Source organism: Archocentrus centrarchus, chromosome 21 (genome assembly GCF_007364275.1).
Source record: "Archocentrus centrarchus isolate MPI-CPG fArcCen1 chromosome 21, fArcCen1, whole genome shotgun sequence".
Classification (NCBI taxonomy): domain Eukaryota; kingdom Metazoa; phylum Chordata; class Actinopteri; order Cichliformes; family Cichlidae; genus Archocentrus; species Archocentrus centrarchus.
Genome location: NC_044366.1, coordinates 29193214 through 29214655, shown reverse-complemented (window position 1 = coordinate 29214655; position 21442 = coordinate 29193214). Strand labels below are relative to the sequence as shown.

The window sequence follows — 21442 nt, the reverse complement described above, 5'->3', positions numbered from 1 at the left end:
ACCATTATCCTCAAACTTTTGTTTTGTTTCCTGACATTATATAGACCCCCCAGTGTAATCTGTGTCTCTGAGATGTCCTGTTGTTCCCCCACGGTCTTGTTTTCTTCCACTGCATCAAAATGAAGTTGTGTAACTTCAGGGCTGTAGGCCTCTCTGCCAGTGCTGTCCTAAAGACACCTCAGTGAGTCACACCACAGGACTCTGTGACATGTTCCTTCATTGTCATCGTGAACATACTCAGAAGAACTGATGTTCCCACTGCCACAAGAGTACAAAATCTGTATTAAAGCACACCTGAGATAATCCCTAAAAATGACACTACTTTCTTCTGTTTGTGAAAAAACAGCTGTTTCAGCAAATTACCTAAAATTAAAGTCACATTATATTCATCATTGTGAAACCTCATAATATTTTCACATTGATTTAAAATAAAAAACACAGACATCAATATTACTTTGTCTTTTTATCATAAAGAATAACACACAGCACCAAGTGTGGCTCAGTCTCACTACAGTGAAAATAGGATGACAAACTCCTGGCAGCCGAGAAAAAGATAGTTACTGGTGATTACTTTTTTGTTTTGCTGGAGACTGAAAGTAATTGCAGTGACCAACGTGCCAACCAGAGCTTGAGGCTGAGTCCAACTCGGACTGACTGCAATCACTCTGAGACTGATGAAGGTTAGTAAATAATTGCCTTCTAATTCTAAACAGATTGCAAACATGTTGCAGTCTGAGTCAGTCTGCACTGATGAGCACAGCTCATCTGTGATGCTTCTCTTTAGAACAGAGGACTCGACTCAACTGAACTGGATGCCAGCTGGTTGTATTTATGCTGTATACTATAGGAAGCATAAATTATTTCTATTTGTAAACAGTAACAGAAATATTTCAGGAAAAAAAAGCCCAGGGTCAGTGTTATCAGCCCCCTGAAAAGCTGACCTTTACATTGAGCTACAGCACAAACCAACGCTGTGCAATGATGTTTTAACTTCATAAAGCTCAAAGCTTATAAAATCAAGTTAAAACTGAGTTATCTTCCAATTTACACCCAGTGTAAAAGGGTTTGAGCTGTCACTGAGAAAACATCGTGCCAACAACAACCAAAGAAATCAGTTTAGAATTGGTGCTCACAAAGCAGGAGATGGATATCCAGAGTTATCACAGTGTTTCCAAGTGTGAAGAACTGGAGTGAGAAGTATCAGGAGATTCAAAGAGAGCCACACAGTGTAGAACAAGCCTGACAGAAGTAGGAAGCAAAAGATTTCAAAGACTCTGGAAAGCAAACTGGTGCCAGATGAGTCTGAAGACCAAAGAACAACCAGGACAGCAGAGAACGACTCAGCCAAGACAGGAACTGCAGCCTCAAAGAAGACGGCCACTAGAACCCTGCACAGGAACAGACTGAGAGGTTACAGACCAAGAAGAACTTCTGCAGGAGAGGCCTAGAGATGCTGCTTATGTTTGGGGAAAGAAGGGAGAGGCGCACAACCCGAAGAACACTGTCCCTGCAGTGAAACACGGTGATGGGAGTATTATACTGTGGGGATGCTTCAGTGTCTCTCATCAAGGTGGAAGAATCATGAAGAAAGGGTATGGGAAGATTTTGAAAGAAATCCTCAGTCGGCAGCAAAACTTGGGTCTGTGTTGCTTTGCCTACAGACATGTCACTCCTGATGAAGAACGCCCTCCAGAAGACCAAAGTGAGCGTTACTGACTGGCCTGCTCAAAGCCCCGACTTGAATCCACTGAAGATCTGTGAGGTGAACTGAAGAGCAAAGTCCATGCCAGAAGAGCATCAAATCTGGAGCTCGCCAAAGAACGGGCTAGGATCACTCAGTGTGAGACGTGTGAGAGACCTGCTGAAAACTACAGCAAACTACGGCAGCCCGTTAGCACGAGCGGCGCTAAGAAATTTTCTCTGTGCAGTAATGCAAGCATCCAAAATAAAAGTAGGATTCTTGGAAAAGCTGTGTTAAAAAATCCCCTGCTCTGTTTACCAGCACTTTGGAAATACTTTAAAGAAAAAAAATTTAATTTTTATAGGAGGACTAATAATTCTGTCCTCATCTGTACTTTAACAGAGCGCATTTAATTGCTTGACCCAATTCAGTTCCACACTGATAGCACAATGACTGCTGCCAGCTTGACAGTTTTGAAAAATAAAATTAGTTGCTTGGTCCCCGTCTTTGAAGCAACCATATAAAAAGGTAGATTTCAAATTCATGGCACACGGTGGCGGTAATTATGCTGCAGTCTCCAACCACCATTTCCCCAAGTACAACTGTAGCATAAAACATATTTGTCCATTCACATTCCACCACAAAAAATTATTTGAAGACAATTCTGAAATGAATTATTTGACCTCAGTCTAAACTGTATTTAAGTCATTATAAGAGGCAGTAAGAGTCCAACCCCAATGCACTATAAATGTATCACGATGCTGCAACATTAACATTTACTGTATGTACTTTTTTAAATGCACGTGTGTGTGTGTGTGTGTGACAGTGAGCCTGAAAAATAAAAAGTTAAAAAGCTTCATTTACCTCACCATTTAGTCAAGCTCAACCATATGTGTTGGAATGTAGGTTTAAACTGCTTGAACTCAGCATGAGGATCTCTGAAATGCTGAGTATCACATAAATACCTTTCATAAACTATTTGAGGAATTTACATTTCACAGAACTGCGCGGCTGCAGGGCACACAACAGATCCATTTTTTAGGTTTGGGGTTTCAGCAAACTTCTAATCAAGCGTATCACTAAACATTTCCTCATCCATTAGCTGAGAGTTGATATGAATATGATCTATTTTTAGGAATTCAGAGTTACATTAGAAATGCCGCTTTAGGACAGCTTTTTGGAATATTCAGGACACAGATTTTAAATAAACTGGGCTCCTCCGATTCGTGATGTGAAAATATGATACAGAAACAAATCTTTCTACAGCACCAAAAATCAATCTTTATTCTTCATCGGGTATTAAATACTTTTCACAATACAACCAGCTTTTTCCTAAAAGGATAGTCTGAGCTTTCAATAATCAAGAAGAAAAAAAACAAACAAAAAACATTCTTATAATCAGTGTGTTTAAAAAAAAACCAAAAAAAACCCAACATTACAGGAAATGTAGACATGAATGAAATCATGCTTAGATGTCAACAGCCAGGTCCTCCATGTCACTTTAAAATTATTTAATAAAAAAAAAAAGGATATATACACATTTCAGGACATCAAAAATTGGCTCATTTATACATTCTGAAATAATCACAGTTCTAACAGTAAGTCAATTAATTCAGTGATCTCTGCTTTTCCTCACACACGTCAGGCTTCTTTAACACTTTTAGAAACTCAATGTCACTTTCAGCCTTTAAATTTGTTTGTTTTTTTTTCCTGAAAGCATACGGAGCATTTTATCAGAGGAGGGGACACTAATCTCATTTCACTGAAAGGAACTCGAAGCACTGAGGAAAAAAAGAGGTTTAAAGACATTAAATAGTTTAATTTGACTGTGTATGTTTTCTTTACAAGGTCATTTCTTACTGGTTTTAAAAGCAGGGTCCTGGAGTGAGTAACATATCCTCCAACAGCACATTAGAGTTTCTGAAACCTCAGAGTTTTAAGCTGAACTCTGTGCGCTAGTGTTAAATGACTTCCCAAAGAGTTTCCATGCTGCCAACAGAGCCAAGATCAAAGCAGATGTTTGGACTGGATGAACACACAACTACACACAGGTGAACTCACCCCAAAGTGACAGGTGTCCATCAAACAGAGACTGGTGATAGTGTGAGTCTTGGGCTACCAGACATATGGGGTCTGCTTACATCATGACTGATTAGAGGTTCGATGTTTGCGCCGCTTGATTTGGAATCCCATACGTGTGGTAGTCCAAGACAAATCAAACTACTAATGAAAGTGGAACAAGCTGTGCGAACAAAGGAATCAGTGAGTGAGTAACAGCATTTTGACACAAACGCACAAAAAAAAAAAAAAAAAAAAAAGGAGCTCAGTTTTCCTTTGTGGGGGTCTGTGAGGGTGATGAGTCATTCTCGTCCCTTTTGACGTGCGTAAAACCCGTCAGCACTTACAGAGGCACTACTTTATTAGACCTGCATCACTGACAACTGATTTATTTTTAACAATTCCAGTTGCTGCCTATTCTAGAAAGTTTCTAGAAACCGTGAAAACGTTCAGTCTCCAGAAACCGATAAATGAGCTTGTTTTATAATATTCGATTTATAACAATGAAGCAAAGAAAGTGGAAGCAGTTTTCCTAAATTCACTGATCAAATAACTGCAGGTTACATTTCTGTTTCAGTGGCACGATGCTGACAAGGTTGGTAGATGCACACATGCCCGGCTGCCTTTCAGACCCTCCATTAAAGCCAACCGGAAAACAAACAGGGCTTTTTACATTAATGCTAAGCAGAAATACTTCAGCACTGCTTCCAGCAACAGATTGACACATTTGGTAGACGGTTTGTTTATTCTCCTGCCAGGAATTGGATGATAAGAGGGATCTCCCTCTAATATCTGTGAACTTAAACAGGTACATGAAGCTACAGCTGAACCAACTCTGCTGAAAGGTAAGAAAATCCACTTTTAACACCTCTAAAACTGGCTGATCCTTAACAGCTTGTCTGAGTAACCTGTACTAAAACCAGGTCTTAAACTGAGCCTTTTGTGCCAAGCTAAGCTAACCATCTCCTGGATGCAGCTTCATATGTACACACAGGCATGAAGACAACCTTATCCTTGGTATGTAAAGTTAAAGTGAGCTAGCGGGCATACATTAGTTGAGCTGCAGTGTTTTTAATCAAAGAAAATCTCTCCGCCGTTAATGCTTCTCTGGGATTTTTCCAGTTTTGACTGCTGGAGAACACAGTCTCTCATACGTAGAAACAGGTGGGAAAAACTTCCGGCTGAGTGAAACCCAAAGTTTGTCCTTACTTCAGACTTTCTGCCGCCCCGTGTTGCACGATTCTTAATGAAATGGTGTGGAAATCCAAACAGACATCATCTTCCCCGTCTCACTCCAGCATTTCAAAAGTCTGGCCATCTTCTGAGACATGGGCGAGGATGTCTGATATGACCACATCATAGGAAAGGCTTCGAGTAACATGCCAACTGTGACGGGATACTTCATATTTTGGGAAGTATGAGAAAACTGAGTAAGATCTCTTGGTGTAAGGCATAATCCAGAAGCCATACCAGATCCATAAATAGTCTGTGGTGAGTAAGAATGATTGCTCACCAGACCGCATCGTGCTATATGTGCACTGCGACTGTTCATTTGGTCCTTTTTGGCAGGAACAGAACAAAAGAAGAGTTTCCCCAACTGAGGTTCAAAGCCTTAAAGAGGAGGTTGGAGGAGTTTAGACCACACAGGCAACCCAGAAAAGACATTCGACCCTTTGTCACTTGGGCAGAGAGAGCTGACTGGACTCCTGTCACAGGCCGGAAGCCTCTGAACGATGGTAGGCTCCGTTCACCTGTAGAGAAGAATAAAACAAACAAAACACACCTGGGTTAACATAGATCGCTTCAGCCAAAAGCTGGAACTAACAACACTAATGCAGTCATCCATCCCTCCCTGGATATCAGCAATACAACTTCCTGATACCATGAATGCTCGGCTGTTTGAATATTGCAGGAAGAAAGTTATGAGTTAACAGTAATTTGACTACACTTGTGTCCATTTGAAAGGTTCATACAACTTCAAAGTGTAAGAGAAGAGAGAGCAGCAGAATGCTGAGTGTGGCATGACTACTGTGCTCTGCTGCACAATTACACTGCTAAAATATGTCAAATAATATGTCAACAGGTTAACATGGGGGAAAGTTTGACTTTCTCTCATCAATGAGTATCAGCAAAACATTAAAAGCACAGTGAATTCTTACTTAAAACACAGACACAAAAAAACCCCACATAAATTAAGAGTCTGAATAAAGACCTCAGTTTCCAGCTGAGTGAAATAAAGATTTTTCAGTATACAGTAACATTTAAAGAATGGACAATAAAATACTGGTTAGCTATTTTTCTGAACTTTTCTGTGTTGAAAATAAATTTGATTTGATTTTGATGTGCTGACTCTAAATGTGACAAATTTTTTACATTTTACCTTTTTTTTTTTTTTTTTAAAGATGAGTTTTAATCATAGATTCTGAGTTTATGTGTCACGGTCCCGAGTTGTTGCCCAGTGTTTTGTGTTTTCTGTGAGGTTCTCTTTTGTTGCATTTCCTGGTGTTTGCCAGTTTGCTTACAGTTTGATTGTTGCAGTTTTGTTATTAGTTGTAGTTTTCTGAATTCTGCTTTTAGTTAGTTATTGTATCCCATTCCTGTCTTCCCTTGTTGTTCTTGTTTTCCCTGCATCTGTCTTGGCCTTTTGTCTCGTGACTTATTTTAATTTCACTTCCTGTTGTTTTCCCCTGTCTGTTTTTAGCTTTTCATTTAGTCATGTTTAGTTTCCCTCTGTGTGCCAGACTTTCTATATGTCAAGTCTGCATTGTGCCATGTTTGGTCTCTTCCTGTTTTATTTTGTCCCCTGTGCTTTGTCTTTAGTTTTGCTTCCTTTGTCTTGTTAGTGTTTTACTGTTCACCTGTTTCCCCCGGTTGTTTCCACTCGCCTTGTTACCTCATGTGTGTGTATACTGTCTGTGTCTCGTTCTGTTCCTTGTCGCAGCGTTGTCTGTTTATCGCAAGCTGTGTCCTTTCCAATGTTTCCCTTCTTTCACTTCATGGACTCTGTTCTGCCCTGGGCTGGGATTTTGTTTTTCTGCATTTAAGCTGTTTTTTAAGTTTTACTCCGTGCTCACGTCTTGCTATTGGGTCCAATCCTACCTGCCACATGACATAATATGTTTAATGTGAAACATTATTTCTAAAAAACATAGCAGGGTTATTTCACCTTAATAATAATAAATACTGAATTCATATAGAGCCCAACCTTCCAGGTCAGGCCAAGATGTTGTATCTATTTGTGACAGGGAGAAACATCAGTTTCATCAGTTACCCAGAATATTACAGCACAGGCATGTTGGTTTTAATCACTTGGCTAAATGTCAACAGCATATTGTGAAAGAAAATTAAAACAGTTTTGTGGAATATTTTAATAAACTTAAAAAAAAAAGTAGCTTTCTAGATTTTTCTGCTTCTAGAAAGACCAAATCCAAGGGCACAGTAGAGGTCAATAAAGATAATATACACTAATGGAAAAAAAGGAAGTTTTCAGGGGATTCTATGCAGTCCTGTGAAAAACACCCTTACTGCTTCTATAGGAATTAAGAGGGTAGGTAGCAGGTGTCAGGTGTTGCTTAACAAATGCTTTTGATTAGCTGATCCTCAGCCAGTGTGAGCGCCTCTGTAAAAGTAGAAGTTGAGGCAGTTTGCTGGTCTGGAGCATTCAGGTGAGCATCTAAGGAGCAGACATCCCAGTAAATTAAGGCCGAGGTCAGACCATGCGATGCTCAGAGAGAATACAAAGAAACCCAAGAGCTACATCTCAGACTCTACAGGCCTCAGTTAGTATGTTAAATGTTAAAGTCCATGACAGCACAGAAAAAGACTGAAACGGTGTGGCTTGTTTGAAAGGGTTGTCAGCAGAAAGCCTCTTCTCTCTATAAACAACATGGCAGCACGGCTTAGGTTTGCAAAGCTGTTTCTGAACAAACCACAGGACATCTGGAGCAATGTCCTTGTGGGCCCCTTGCCATCACTGAGTTGACCATGAACTCCTCTGTATACTAAAGTATCCTAAAGTCAAATGTGAGGTCATCTGTCCCACAGCTAAAGCTTGGCTGAAACCGGATCATGCAACAGGACAGTGATCTCGAGCACGGCAGCAAACCTCCAACAGAATGGCTGCAAAGTAAAGAATCGAGGTGTTGCAGTCAGAGTCCAAACCTCAACATGACTGAAATGCTGTGCTGGAGGCTGTGCATCGACGGATGCTCGCAAACCTCAATGAACTGAAGCAACGATGTAAAGAAGAGTGGCCCAAAATGACTCCACAGCCATGGGGGGAGACTGACGCAGAAAACAGTTACTTCAAGTTATTGCTACTAAAGGTGGTTCCACAAGTCACTGAATCCTGCGGTGTATTTAGTTTATCACATGACTCTATAGAGTCATGTGAAAACTCTTTTTCACATGACTGCAAGATGTGATGTTAGACAATTAAATTTCATACCTGCTACAATTCCAATTCACACAAGCCCAATATCATCAAAACTGGACCCCCCCCCCCCCCCCCCAAACTAAAAAAATCATTAAAGCCAACTTACAACTATAAATTTCCACACAGATTGTCAAAAAGGTAAATGAAAAATATATAACTAAAAACTCCTCTTGTTTTGGATGTGAGCTATTTGAAGTGGCAATCATACAAGTTCTATGCAAGAGGAATATCTCTGCCTGTTTCAACTTGTAGTTACATTTACATAATGGCTGGTCCATTGTGAGCAGTGTGCCTTAAAAAGCCTTATTAGACTATTAAAAAGAAATAAATGATAGACCCAAGTTTTGTCAAACTATCAAAAAAAGCCTGCAATACTTCCAACAAGAAAGGCCAAAATAAATGTGGTCAGTTGTAACAAAAGTGAAAACAGTCAAAGACAAACAGTTCTTCTGAGCCCATTCTGTGTGGTGATCTTGACATGCCAGTAGGCTCAAAGGTATTGTAAAATGAACTAATTATTCTGCTGACAAAGAAAGAGGTAGGTAAGTTTCACTTTTTTGTTTTCTAATAATGGGAAATGGGAGGCTGGCTACATAAGCGATACCATCTCAATTCACCTTTGAGAAAAACTACAATTATCTAAGCTCAGTGGAAACTCAAGCTACCTTTATTCATTTCTTTCGCACGCCACATCAGCCTTACTGGTCAGGTGGAAGCTCTGGAGCAGAGTGCACTTCACCCACATTTCCCCAAGAGGCTTCAAAGCTGCAATACATGTTTTATTTGGCTGCTTAAATGCACTACGTAGAAAAAGCTGTGACGTCATCAGTTTCATTATCAGTTTACCTCTACCTGGGCGGGGGTAAACTGATAAGATGAATGATAAGATGAGCAGCTTTAGTTGGAACCACCAAACCTGGTGACTTTTCCTAAAATTCATCTGGCAACGATTCTGTGTGCTGTGCTGAAGAGGAAAAACACATCGTTTTAAAGTTAACTGCAAAAGACTGAATTTGACCAACTTATTTTTAATGTACCGGTAACCTGATGCTCAACTGCATTTTTCTGTATCATTCTCTGTTCCATCAGTAATTCTTTAAGTTTATTCTGTAGTATGTATGTAGCCTCTTTTTTTTTTTTTTTTTATTCAGGACAACTAGTAATAGTAAGTAATAAAATCTAACATGAACAATTTGAATACTGTACCTAATCTTATGATGTAAGCTCCAACAACATAAACTATATTCTGAAGCATGTGTCTCCTTAAAGGAACAGTAAATAATGTAATTTTTTGCTTAATAGAAATAAGAATATTGTACTCACAAATATACATTGATTAGTGTGTAATTATGTCTTTTAACAAATTTGTTGACAAACTTAAAATTAATCCATTAAAGATACCTAGGAGCATAGAAGTTACTTTTAATTTAAAGATCACTATTAGCTCTTTGAAACTGTATATGACCATTTAATATTTGCAGAAGTTTATTTTCATGATGATCTTTCTCATTGTGTCTTTTATCTTCTTCTTTCCGATATTGTCACAATTACTTTTGTCTGCAGACAGCTGACAATGAGCCGGCTAAACAACAACAACTGGTTATAAGCTAACATTACACCAGCTAATGTTAGACTTTAGTCCTTTAAATAAAACTTTAAATAAAAAAAAATAAATCACACTCTCTCTCTGAACAGTTTGAATACATTCTCACATCGTATGAGCATCCAACAATGTTAGCTCCACTTCAAAGAAAGTTTCGCCAACAGAAAAGTTACTGACAGAAAAGTTCAGGATGTCCCCAACAGCTCACCTCAGTATTGCTGTCTATAATTCAGTCTAATAAATGGATATCCACATGGAAACTAAATTATTCCAAAGAGCCTGATATAAGACTTCAAACTGCAACAAACTAGACAGTCTAACTATCTTTCCTCAAGCACTTTTGAACCTTCCTCAATATTAAAAAAAAAGACAATGCTAATGTTCCACTCTGACGATCTGTTTCAGCAGTTGCTCATGTGGCCACCAAAGAAAATCCAAACATTTAAAGCCATTTCATGGCAACTCTGTGAAGGGCATCACAAAACACAGTTACAGGTACGCCATCTAAAGTTTACTGCTCAACAGGGCCTTATACCAGAATCTCACATCTAAAGAAGACAAGCAAAAGGTCATGCTTTATCAGCCAACAATAACTACAAATCACCACAAAGTCAAAGGCGCTCAGAAGCCAAACAATATCAGATTAGATTACATAGAGACCTGTCTGACGGCATGTTTCAAAATACTTCAGCCTTAAACAAACAGATCTCTACTGATCTCCTTTTTTTCACAGGATTTGCGAGACTCTCTTAAGTCAATCAGTTGATCTGCAGCACAAAAATCTTGTCTAATCAAAGTTATTAATAACCATTTAATCAGCTATTACAGAGCATCCAGGACAACTTAGTTTTAAATGGGTTTGATTAATGGGTGTCATTTTTAGAAAAAGGATACCCATGCAAAAAAAGGCAAAGAATAACAGACAAATCATTGACTCATTGTTTCCACTATCTCTGATTTAAATCAGTATGATGATAATAAGAAAGGGAAAGTTTAGAGAGTCGCCTCATCTGTTGTCCTGTCAAATACAAGTGATGAAAAGAAACAAAAAACACACATGGGTGTAAAAAAAAAAAAAAAAAAAAAAAAATAATCAACAGATTTCAGGTTTATCTGGGACATCTTCGGGAATTTATATTTCTATTGAAACACCACAGGCCAAAGTGCTGATATGAGGCTAAACAATATGTAAACCCCAAACAGAGGCTTACCGTATGTCCTGCACCTTCTGAAATACAAAAACTGATGCTTATAGGGAGCTACAGACGCACACACACTCAGGTTCATCAAAGGTAATCAGTTACTGTTAGTGCTCAGTTAGTGCAGCTCTATCCACCTGCAGTAACATATACTGTGTGGCAAAAGCAGAACAGCTGCTAATTAGGCAAGTGGGGAAAACGTCATGCAGTGCAGGCCCCAGATGATTTGTTTAATTACTGTTTTATGTTGTGGAAAAGATAATTAATCCATGTTTATCCACAGTAGAGCTTTTGTAGATGTTAATGTTAAATACACCTCTTTTTTTAAATATTATATATATATATATATATATAAATAAAATTGTGATTTTTTTTGATCAGTTTTGAGAGCCTTATGGAAACCTTTTAGTATTTCAGGAATTAGCTTTTGCAAAATTCGCTTTAACATGATATTCATGGCTCATATGCCAACAGCATCTTCATGACTTATGGATCCCTCTGTCACTGTGTCCTTACTCGTGCATCGTACTCCAAGACAAATGGAGGGATGTCGATCTGCTCGGGCCTGATGCAGGTGAAGAGTTGTTGCAGACTGTCGAGGTAACGGACCTTTTCCTTCATGCCGGAAATGCTGAAAGTGGCGAAGAACCATGTTGAAACCTTGATTGAGACAAAGAAAGAGAATGGGTGTGTGAAAAGAACCTTTCATGAGTGATAGAAAAGATCTGATGTTTATCTTGCGTTACTAAAATATCAGTCATGCCATAATTAAAGAATAAACTGAACACAGCTTTCCAAAAAAGAAAACTGAGCAAGATTGAACTTTAATGATTCAGAGAACTGTTTGGTCATTGGCAGAAAAAAAAGTACTGAGTTACTGTAAACAAGAGAGAAACAGATAAACCAAAAAGTGCTTGATGAGAAAAAATATTTAGAGGTTCTGAACTGACAGTGTGATGGGAATGTTATGGCTTAGTCTAAGGATGTAAGATAATAAAAAGAACAAGCTCCTGGTTGTGTTTTTGGCCACTTTGGAGCTTGGAAAGTGGATTCCTTCACTTTTGAGGCAGCTGATGTTGCTCTCTGTGCAAGAGTTTCAAATAGTGATTTGTAAATAGCAGCTATGCTTGAAACAGCCTGCAGGCGCACAGGGAAAAAAACCTCCCAGATCGGGACCAGGGAATCACTGAGCTCCTGGACAGTCTGGACCGAAACATAATGTCCCAGAGGTGTTCTATTGGATTTAGGTCAAATGCATCGCAAGTCAAATGCAAAACTAAAAAACAGTTGATGAGCAGGGAAAAGTATTGGTGGCCTCCATCTGTAAAAAATATTCCTGTTTTAGGGGGTTGTATGTAGCATTTTAGTTGCTCAGTCCTGTGCCTTCTTTGTTATATTTTTCATTTCATGATATGCCAAATATTTACACAAGCAGGACTGCAGGTAGGCAGGCCAGTTCACCGGGACTCTGCAACTACGAAGTCATGCTGTTGTAATAGCTCCATTATGAGGTTAAGCATCGTCTTGCAAGGCATTCCCTGAAAAAGATGCCATCTGGGTGGAAGTAGTGATTGCTCTAAAACCTGTATATATACTGTTCAGCACAAGTGGTCTGCTGTGGTGAGGAGAGAGCTGAGCACGAAAGCAAAGCTGTCAATTTACAGGCCAGTCTACATTCCTACTATCATCTGTGGTCATGATCTCCATGTAGTGACTGACAGAATAATACTGTGGATACAAGCAGGGGAAATAACCTTCCTCTAAATGGGGACTGACTGCACCCTTAGAAATAGGGTGCGAGTAGTTTGGTCTTACACAGACAACGTTTGCAATAATGCAATGCAAAGGTTCTGTATGTAGCACAGCATCAGCTGAAACATAAATATCTGGTAGTCAGTAACAAATGTAAACAGTGGTGTGATTTTCTAGGCCTGCAATGTATTATAAGCTCTGCAGACACTGCAAATAAAACCATGCCAAGATGTATCCATCTTACCTTTGAGCGAAATGTTGGATGTACAAAGTAGAAAGCCATCAAATTCTTTTTATACCTGCAAGAAAAGAAACACAAAAATAAGTGGAACAATACTTCTGAGCAGGGCTGCCATTACTATGGAAATAAAACATGAAATTAAAGAACTTGTACAAATGTGGACATGGATGAACTGAAAAGGACTGACCCTCTGAAAGGAAGGACACAATGTTCCTGTAGCTGTTTCCAAAGCCACAGGTTTGCTGCCCCCCCCGCCAAATTAATCACTTTACAATCAGCTCCATCCTGCATATTACCATGAGATATTTACCATATAGAGGTGGCAAATGTTTTTCTAACACCAGACAATTTATTTGATTGAACAGATAATTAGGCAATTAAGTGACAGTGTCAGCTATACCAGCTGCCATAATATAATGTTTTATGCTTCACTGATCATACAACTTTAAGCTATAAAATTATGCCAGTCTACACAAGGAAACAAATTTTTGACACTTCTCAATGAGCTCAATCTAAGCAGCCAAAACCACAGATAGTGTACTAGTCTGCCTGTCAGTCTCATGCAACCAACTCTCCCTGATGAAAAGGGATCCCAAGAGGCACCTCCATTTGGGGGGACGACTCAGTTTCAATCAGTGATTTAACATTATCTAGCAAAGTACTACCAACCCAAGAACTGGAGGTGCTGATCCTCACTCCAAACCCATCACCCTTCAGTGCAAAGTGCACCAGTGTGTGCTGGAGGCTATGCTCCAATGAAGCAACAAAACCACATCACTGCCAAAAACATGACACACAAGCTTGAGGTTACCAAACCGTTATAAGCTTCTTATAACTCTGATTCCCAATTTGCTGGAGTTTCTCTATTTTCAACGTGAGCCACCGACACCCACAAATTCAGAGTCTGTTCCAGAAAGTAGGCTTTTCTGGAAACTCTTAATCTGTTAACCATGCTTTTCTGTTACAGAAAGAGAGCTAACTAAAACTGTGGGTCAGTTACCAGGATAAGTGTTTAGAGCCAAAACCCTCACATTTCTGGTATTCAGCAATGCTCCTATTTTAACTTAATGTGGTGCATTGGAGGGAAAGAATGTTTTAGTCTGTTTCTTCATACAAACTAGTCCACTATGCCAAGAGCACAAGAACATGTGCTTGTCTTTTCTCAGCACTGTGCACACAAAGCACACTTTAAGCAGATGTTTTCAACTTCTCATTTAAAAAAAAAAAAAAAAAAAAAACATATTGAAATGTCTATCAAAATACAGGTATTGATGGGATTAAGACAAGTGCATTAGTTCATCTTAAACTTACATAAAAGGCTATTAACTTTATTAAATTCCATCAAATAACATGAAAAAAGCAAGAAAAAGCAAGAAAAAGCATGCAGCAGTCATTTTATTAATATTAATACTGGTTACGATCTGACTGTAATTAATGTCTCGTGTTGTTCTTCTGCACATTGTAGAATTTTGGGTTCAGAGGGTGGAACAGTTTGTAATAAGGGAGCCCGTTCCCTGGATAAATCCTGTGCTCCTCCTGAGCTGTCAGATTTATGCAGAAATAACACATATTTGTCCACACACAGTCCATGTATTTCCACTTTACTCTTAAAATAACTTATTTTACATGACCCTAATATTCCCTTTAGCCTTTTAAACTGGCCAAATACCCTTTGGAGGTTGCCAAAAAAATTCTTGCATCCAGGAAAAACCGCAGAAGAGCAAATGGATAGTGCTGACCTGCTGTTTATTTTGTAGGGTCTGGCGGCAGTAGACTGCATGTCTTATGATAAAGACATGCAGTCTTTATCATAAGACATGCGTGTGTTATGTGTGTTCCTCCATTGTACAAATGGAGGAACACACACAAACTTCTGGTTATTAAATGAATTCAGGCATGCTAAACCGTGATGTGTGGCTTCTGCGCTGGTCCAGAGCTGGGCCAAAAGGTATTTTAAAAAGAATCAATCTCTTGAGTTCATCAGTCTCCTGCTAAACGCAAACATATCCCCAGTTTTGGAAACATTTGGTTAGATTTTGTTTGGCTAGGTAATTTAGAGTTAAAATACATCTGCAATCAATAGCTAAATGCCAAACCAGAGTTCAATACTGCCACGTCACCCCCCCCCCAAAAAGAAAAATGAGAAATGAGAGGAAAAAAAAAAAAAAAAAAAAAAAACTTCTAAATTAGTTACACACCCTGACAAAAGAGTTGGAACATGAACAGAAACTGTAACTGTTGTGTTTATAAGTGAAGCAGTTCCTAAACACGACGTGAAACCCTGCGTGTTCCTCACCCTGCAGAGCCGAATAAACACAGCAAACGTCCTGAAGAAAGGCTTTGACTCGCTCTGTGGCTGACAGGCACAGTTCACAGGCACAGCTCTTTTGCTTAAAACATAGAGCACTGCCAGGCCCATGTCCCTGCTAAATGACAAACCTTTAAGAGGTCTGAGCAGTAATCACAAAGTAAACAAGTAAACAGATAACCTCAACTTTTTTTTGTTACAATACCAAAATGAGCAGCTAGCAGAGGTCTAACTGTTGTCTAGATGTCATTAGCTCAAGCTAAAGGTCTGCAGAGGTTGTGGAAACTTGACATTTTAAGGTCGTTAGCTGCAGCACTCACTGATGAATCAGCAGAGCACAAACGTTAAAGGGAGTATAAACACTCACTCTCATTGCTTATGACTGAGTGGGGGTTTTCCTGTTCCGATGAAAGGGGAAGCTGAATGAAGGTGTTGCTGTGTAAAACGGGCATTTTTTTTTTTTTTTTTTTTTAAATCGCTTTTCCTGCGTCATTGAACTATACCAAGTAACCAGGAGATGACAGCCTTTGGGTAAATTTACTATGCAATATAAAGGATGAACGTCACAAATAAGCTACAGTTGCAGTTTTCTTTATAAAAGTTAAGAAAAATGCTGTGAAACCAACTGAACGACCAGTCAGAAAGCAACAAAACCTGAGAAACACAAGCATGAAAAGGTGCATCTCGACAGCATGGAGTTTCCCACTGACACAGGAAGCATGTTTGGTTTCTAGTAACTAAAACCAAAAAGAGATGACAACTTTAAAAGCGTCTTTCACCCACTGCGCACTGGAGTTTTCAAAGCTACGACCAAATAATGTGTGTGTTTTGAACCGCTGGTGTTGATGTTTATGGGGGCTACAAAATTAAATAAATCCATCTAGTTTCAAGTGCTTCTTTAGGCTTATTGTGAAATAAACACTAAAACCCAAACTCTAATAACAATCCACTTTATTACCACTTTGATTTTATTAGTTTTGGACAGAAAACCTCCTTATAGTTAAACATGGAAGTAAATGGATCTCAGATGTTGGAGATAATCTTACTAAACAGGAAGACGACTCAAAACAGCAGCAAGTACTTGTTAACAAGTTTGTTTTTTCAAACAAAGAACTTAGTACTGAATGTAAATGAACAATTGTAGGTGTTTAATGAGAATATGAGCAGGTTTAAAACACGTTTCTCTGAATACAGCATGAAACCTGATCAGGTGTGGACCTCAGATCAATAAAGCTGTAGGTCTACTCTGATGAAAATATTCATCAATGGTGAAATGTTCAGGAGAGGCTGGTATCAATACAATACGTGAACTGAGTACTAAATGTAAATGGACTGCTTCTTATACAGCGCTTATCTACTCTACATGAGCACTCAAAGTGCTTTATACAGCACGTCTCATTCACCCATTCATACAAGTACTTTTCACATCTGCTTTCTATCTAACATTCACACACAACTCTGAGAAACTTGGGGTTCGGTATCTTGCCCAAAAGCACTTTGGCGTGCAGACTGGAGCGGCCAAGGATCAAACCACCAACATTTCAATTAGTAGATGACCTGGATGTCTGCAGTGTTAACGTCCCGACTCCGCCGGTGTCCGTGAGGTTTGGCCTGGTGAACGCTAGATCCCTTTCAAATAAAACTTTTATTCTTAAGGATTTCTTCACCTCAAATGGACTGGACTTTCTCTGTGTGACAGAGACTTGGGTGAATGTTGGTGATTTCAGTGTCATATCTGAACTTTTACCGCCTGAGTGTGACTATATAAATTGTCCCCGGACGTCAGGCCGTGGAGGTGGAATAGCGACGTTTTATCGGAATATGTATAAATGTAAATCGCTGCTCCCATCATCACCTGTCTCCAGCTTTGAAGTAAGTTTATTTGAATTGGGTCGTTCTCACCCTGTGATATGTGTTATTATCTACAGGCCGCCTGGATATAGTAAGGACTTTTTAAATGAATTTTCTGGACTGTTGGCAGAAATTTTGCCCAAATATGACCAAGTCCTTATTATTGGTGATTTTAACATACATGTTTGTTGTCCTGATAAACCGTTGGTTAAGGACTTTTTAAATTAGATTACTTCTTTTAATTTTATGCAATGGGTATCTGGGCCCACTCAAGAACGTGGGCATACTCTGGACCTTGTTTTATCCTATGGTCTGTCTATTTCTAACTTGTCGTTAAATGATGCTGTTTTTTCAGATCATAAGCCCGTGCTTTTTGACATTGCTGTGCCTTGTGGCCGTATGAAATCTTGTGTTTCTGCACGTAGTCGTCGTGTTGTAAACCAGCTCACTGCTGCCCGTTTTTCCGCCATTATCGAACAGAACTGCGGAATTCCGGAGTCTGTATGTTTAGACACAGAGATGCTTAATTCCTGGCTTCTCTCTATCTGCCAGACTGCATTAGATGAAGTGGCCCCATTGAAGCTCAGGAAACCTAAAATTAAGCTAGAGCCTTGGTTAAATGACACAACTCGTGCTGCCAGACGAGATTGTCGGAAAGCTGAACGGAAATGGAAAAAAGACAGATTACAGGTGTCTTTTCAAATGTTAAGAGACTGTTGGCATCACTACCAGGTAGTTATGAAACATGCCAAACGAGAGCACCTATCAAGGATAATTTTGTCAAATTGCCACAAGCCTCGTATTTTATTTAATACTATTGATAAAGTTTTAAATGTTCCCCAGAATACAGGTATTGAGCCTTCACCTGAGGTATGTGAGGAATTCTGTAGGTTCTTTGTGGATAAAGTAAACACTTTTAGGGCCCTCATATCACCTCCAACTTTTGACCCTTCAGTCTCGGTTCCTTGCTCGACTGCCTTGTACCAGTTTGAGCCGATTACGTTGTCTTTGCTGTATGAGACTGTTAGTCATCTGAAGCCCTCAGGATCTCCTAAAGATACCATTCCACCCCGACTTTTTAAAGAGGCTATTGCTGCCTTAGGCCCGCTAGTCCTGGCTCTTATCAACAATAGTTTATCCTTAGGCATTGTTCCTAAATCTTTTAAACATGCCTCAATTCAACCATTGATCAAAAAACCTGGATTGGACCCCACTGTGTTATCTAATTTTAGGCCTATTTCTAAACTCCCTTTTTTATCTAAAATACTTGAGAAAGTTGTCTATAACCAGTTGAAAGCCTTTTTAGATAAAAATAATATTCTTGAGATCTTTCAATCTGGTTTTAAACCTCTCCACAGTACAGAATCTGTATTGTTGAGGGTGTTTAATGACATTCTTTTGACTACAGATACAGGAGATCATGTGATTTTAATGCTTTTAGATTTAACGGCTGCTTTTGACACAGTGGACCATGATATTTTAATTTCTCGTTTAGAGCACCGTGCTGGTTTTCATGGCACTGTTTTGAAGTGGCTTAAGTCTTACTTGACCCAAAGGTCTTTCTGCATAAATCTAAATGAGTTTGAATCATCCTCTGTTCCGTTAACATGTGGAGTACCACAGGGATCCATTTTAGGACCTCTGTTATTAGGGCCCGAGCACGAACTGTGCGAAGGCCCTATTGTAATTGCTTCGTTTATTTAGGGCCCGAGCACGAACTGTGCGAAGGCCCTATTGTAATTGCTTCGTTTATTATTTTTTTTTTTTTTTTTTTTTTTTTTTTTTTATTATTATTATTATTATTATTCAGGCAAATGAATTGGCTTTTTGGGGGCTTTATCATATTCAAAAACTCATGAAACTTTGCACATGCGTCACACCTGGTGAAAATTTAAGTATTTTAATGGGCTCGGGCAAGGGCGCGCCCAAATGGCTCGCTAGCGCCCCCTAAACTGGAGCCCCACCGCTGTGTTTCACGTACATGAATGAAACTTCATACACATGTATATCATGTCCAGGCGCACAAAAAATCCTCTTGGAGCCATGCCCTAAACCCAACAGGAAGTCCGCCATTTTGAATTAATTATGCAAATTTGGCCATTTGCAGCCCTCACACTTTTTCTAATAACTCAGAGGTTTTAGACGTTATCATCTTCATATTTGGTTTGTCTAACCTACACCCCCAGGGGAATCTAAATCTCGAAAATGGTGAGTTTTTGCCAAGGGGGAGGGGTCCTTATGCCCCTTTGAACTTTGATCATTCGCCATGAAATTTTGATTGCCTCTCATTCATACCTACATGATCCAATGTGCATCAAACTTCTCCAGTAGGATGAGGGTGCCCCCCTGAACACATACATATGACAATATTTAATATCAGTCGCAGCGCCACCTAGTGGGAACAGGAAATGTCATATTTTACACTTGGAGGTCCAGCTCCAAGGTGGTTTAGCAGAACCATCTCAAATTTCACCTGGAAAGCCTTAAGAAGTTGGACTTACTGTGTTTTCAAAACTGTGAGTTTTTGACAAAAGGGCGTGACCCTTATGGGACGGCAAAGTTTGATGATTCGCCATGAACACAAAAATGGCTGTAACTCAAAGCCAACTTGCCCAATCTGGCTCAAACTTCAGTGGTGTGATAAGCATGCTGCCCTGAACACACTCATATGCATAAAGTCCATAAACGTTAGAGCGCCGCCTAGTGGCAGCTCGGAATATCTTAAAATAGCATGTTTTTTGAGTAGCCCCGGAGCTACGTTTTATCTACATGTATGAAAATGTACAGGCTCATGTAGCATACTAAGACGTACAAAAAAGTCTCTTGGACCCATACCCCAAACCCTACAGGAAGTTGGCCATCTTCAATTGAAGGTGTCAATTTTTGCAATTTCCACGCCTGCTATTTGAACGAACTCGTCCTAGGGCATTTCACCCACTGACACCAAATTGGCTCCAGATCATCTACACAAGTAGCCCATCAAATATTGTGGAAATCTTTACAAAATATTAAACGGCCTTGTCACACCAGGCCATTAAATTTGGCCTTTGTTTTTCTCCCTCACCACCAAAATTGTTTGTGCACTTGTTCGCACATGCTTTGTCTGATCAGGCTGAAAATTTAATCACTCATGTACACACCCAGGCTGAATCCATAACTACAGATTCAAGACTGTAGGCGCAATAGCGCCCCCTACAGAAGCAAATGAAAATTTGTATGACCGTCCACAGAATTAGTTTTGCTCTGAAATACATGAAATATCTTTCACCATTCCTTACAAAATCCTCATCTATTTGATAAGCCTCCTGCCCTGAACACATTGATATGCATAAAGTCCATAAACGTTAGAGCGCCCCCTACTGGCAGCTTTAAATATCATAATATACCATGTTTTTTAGCTAGCCCCTGAGTTACATTTTATCTACAGCTCTGAAATTTTGCACACTCATGTAACATCCTAAGACATACAAAAAAGTCTCTTGGAGCCATACTCCAAACCCTACAGGAAGTCCAGCATCTTCAATTGAAAGTGTCAATTTTTGCCATTTTCAGGCCTGCTATTTGAATGAACTCCTCCTAGGGCATTTCACCCAGTGAGACCAAATTGGCTCCACATCATCTAGACAAACAGCCCATCAAAAAAGTCAATCAGACCCATGCCCTATTTTGCATGCTGGAGCCGTGACCACACCCCCAAATATTCCATTGCGTCTATGCCGAGAGCAAAAGATACCTTTTCCTATAAAAGAATTCAACTTTCTAGAGACCCATCACGATCACAAAACCTCCGAGTGCGCCACGGGTCGACGAGCGCCACAGGTCGACGCGCGCGGAGTGCGAGGGCCCGATATCACCGCTTGCGGTTTTAATATTATTATTAGGGCCCGAGCACGAACTGTGCGAAGGCCCTATTGTAATTGCTTCGTTTATTATTATTAGGGCCCGAGCACGAACTGTGCGAAGGCCCTATTGTAATTGCTTCGTTTATTATTATTAGGGCCCGAGCACGAACTGTGCGAAGGCCCTATTGTAATTGCTTCGTTTATTATTATTATTTTTTTTTTTTTTTTATTATTATTATTATTATTCAGGCAAATGAATTGGCTTTTTGGGGGCTTTATCATATTCAAAAACTCATGAAACTTTGCACATGCGTCACACCTGGTGAAAATTTAAGTATTTTAATGGGCTCGGGCAAGGGCGCGCCCAAATGGCTCGCTAGCGCCCCCTAAACTGGAGCCCCACCGCTGTGTTTCACGTACATGAATGCAACTTCATACACATGTATATCATGTCCAGGCGCACAAAAAATCC

At 39.5% G+C, this 21442-nt stretch overlaps 1 protein-coding gene across 2 annotated transcripts in view; it reads right to left on the bottom strand.

Moving 5' to 3' along the window:
• Positions 1–2980: 2980 nt before the first annotated feature.
• Positions 2981–21442, bottom strand: part of gdap2 (ganglioside induced differentiation associated protein 2) — a 50710-nt gene continuing 32248 nt past the window's right edge. For both annotated transcript variants that reach the window (XM_030757336.1, XM_030757335.1), the window contains exons 12-14: positions 12973–13027; positions 11493–11636; positions 2981–5490 (exon numbers count right to left, since the gene is read on the bottom strand). In XM_030757336.1, the coding sequence (XP_030613196.1) occupies positions 5449–5490; positions 11493–11636; positions 12973–13027 (241 nt within the window). In that variant the 3' untranslated portion in view covers positions 2981–5448. The remainder of the gene's footprint in view (positions 5491–11492; positions 11637–12972; positions 13028–21442) is intronic.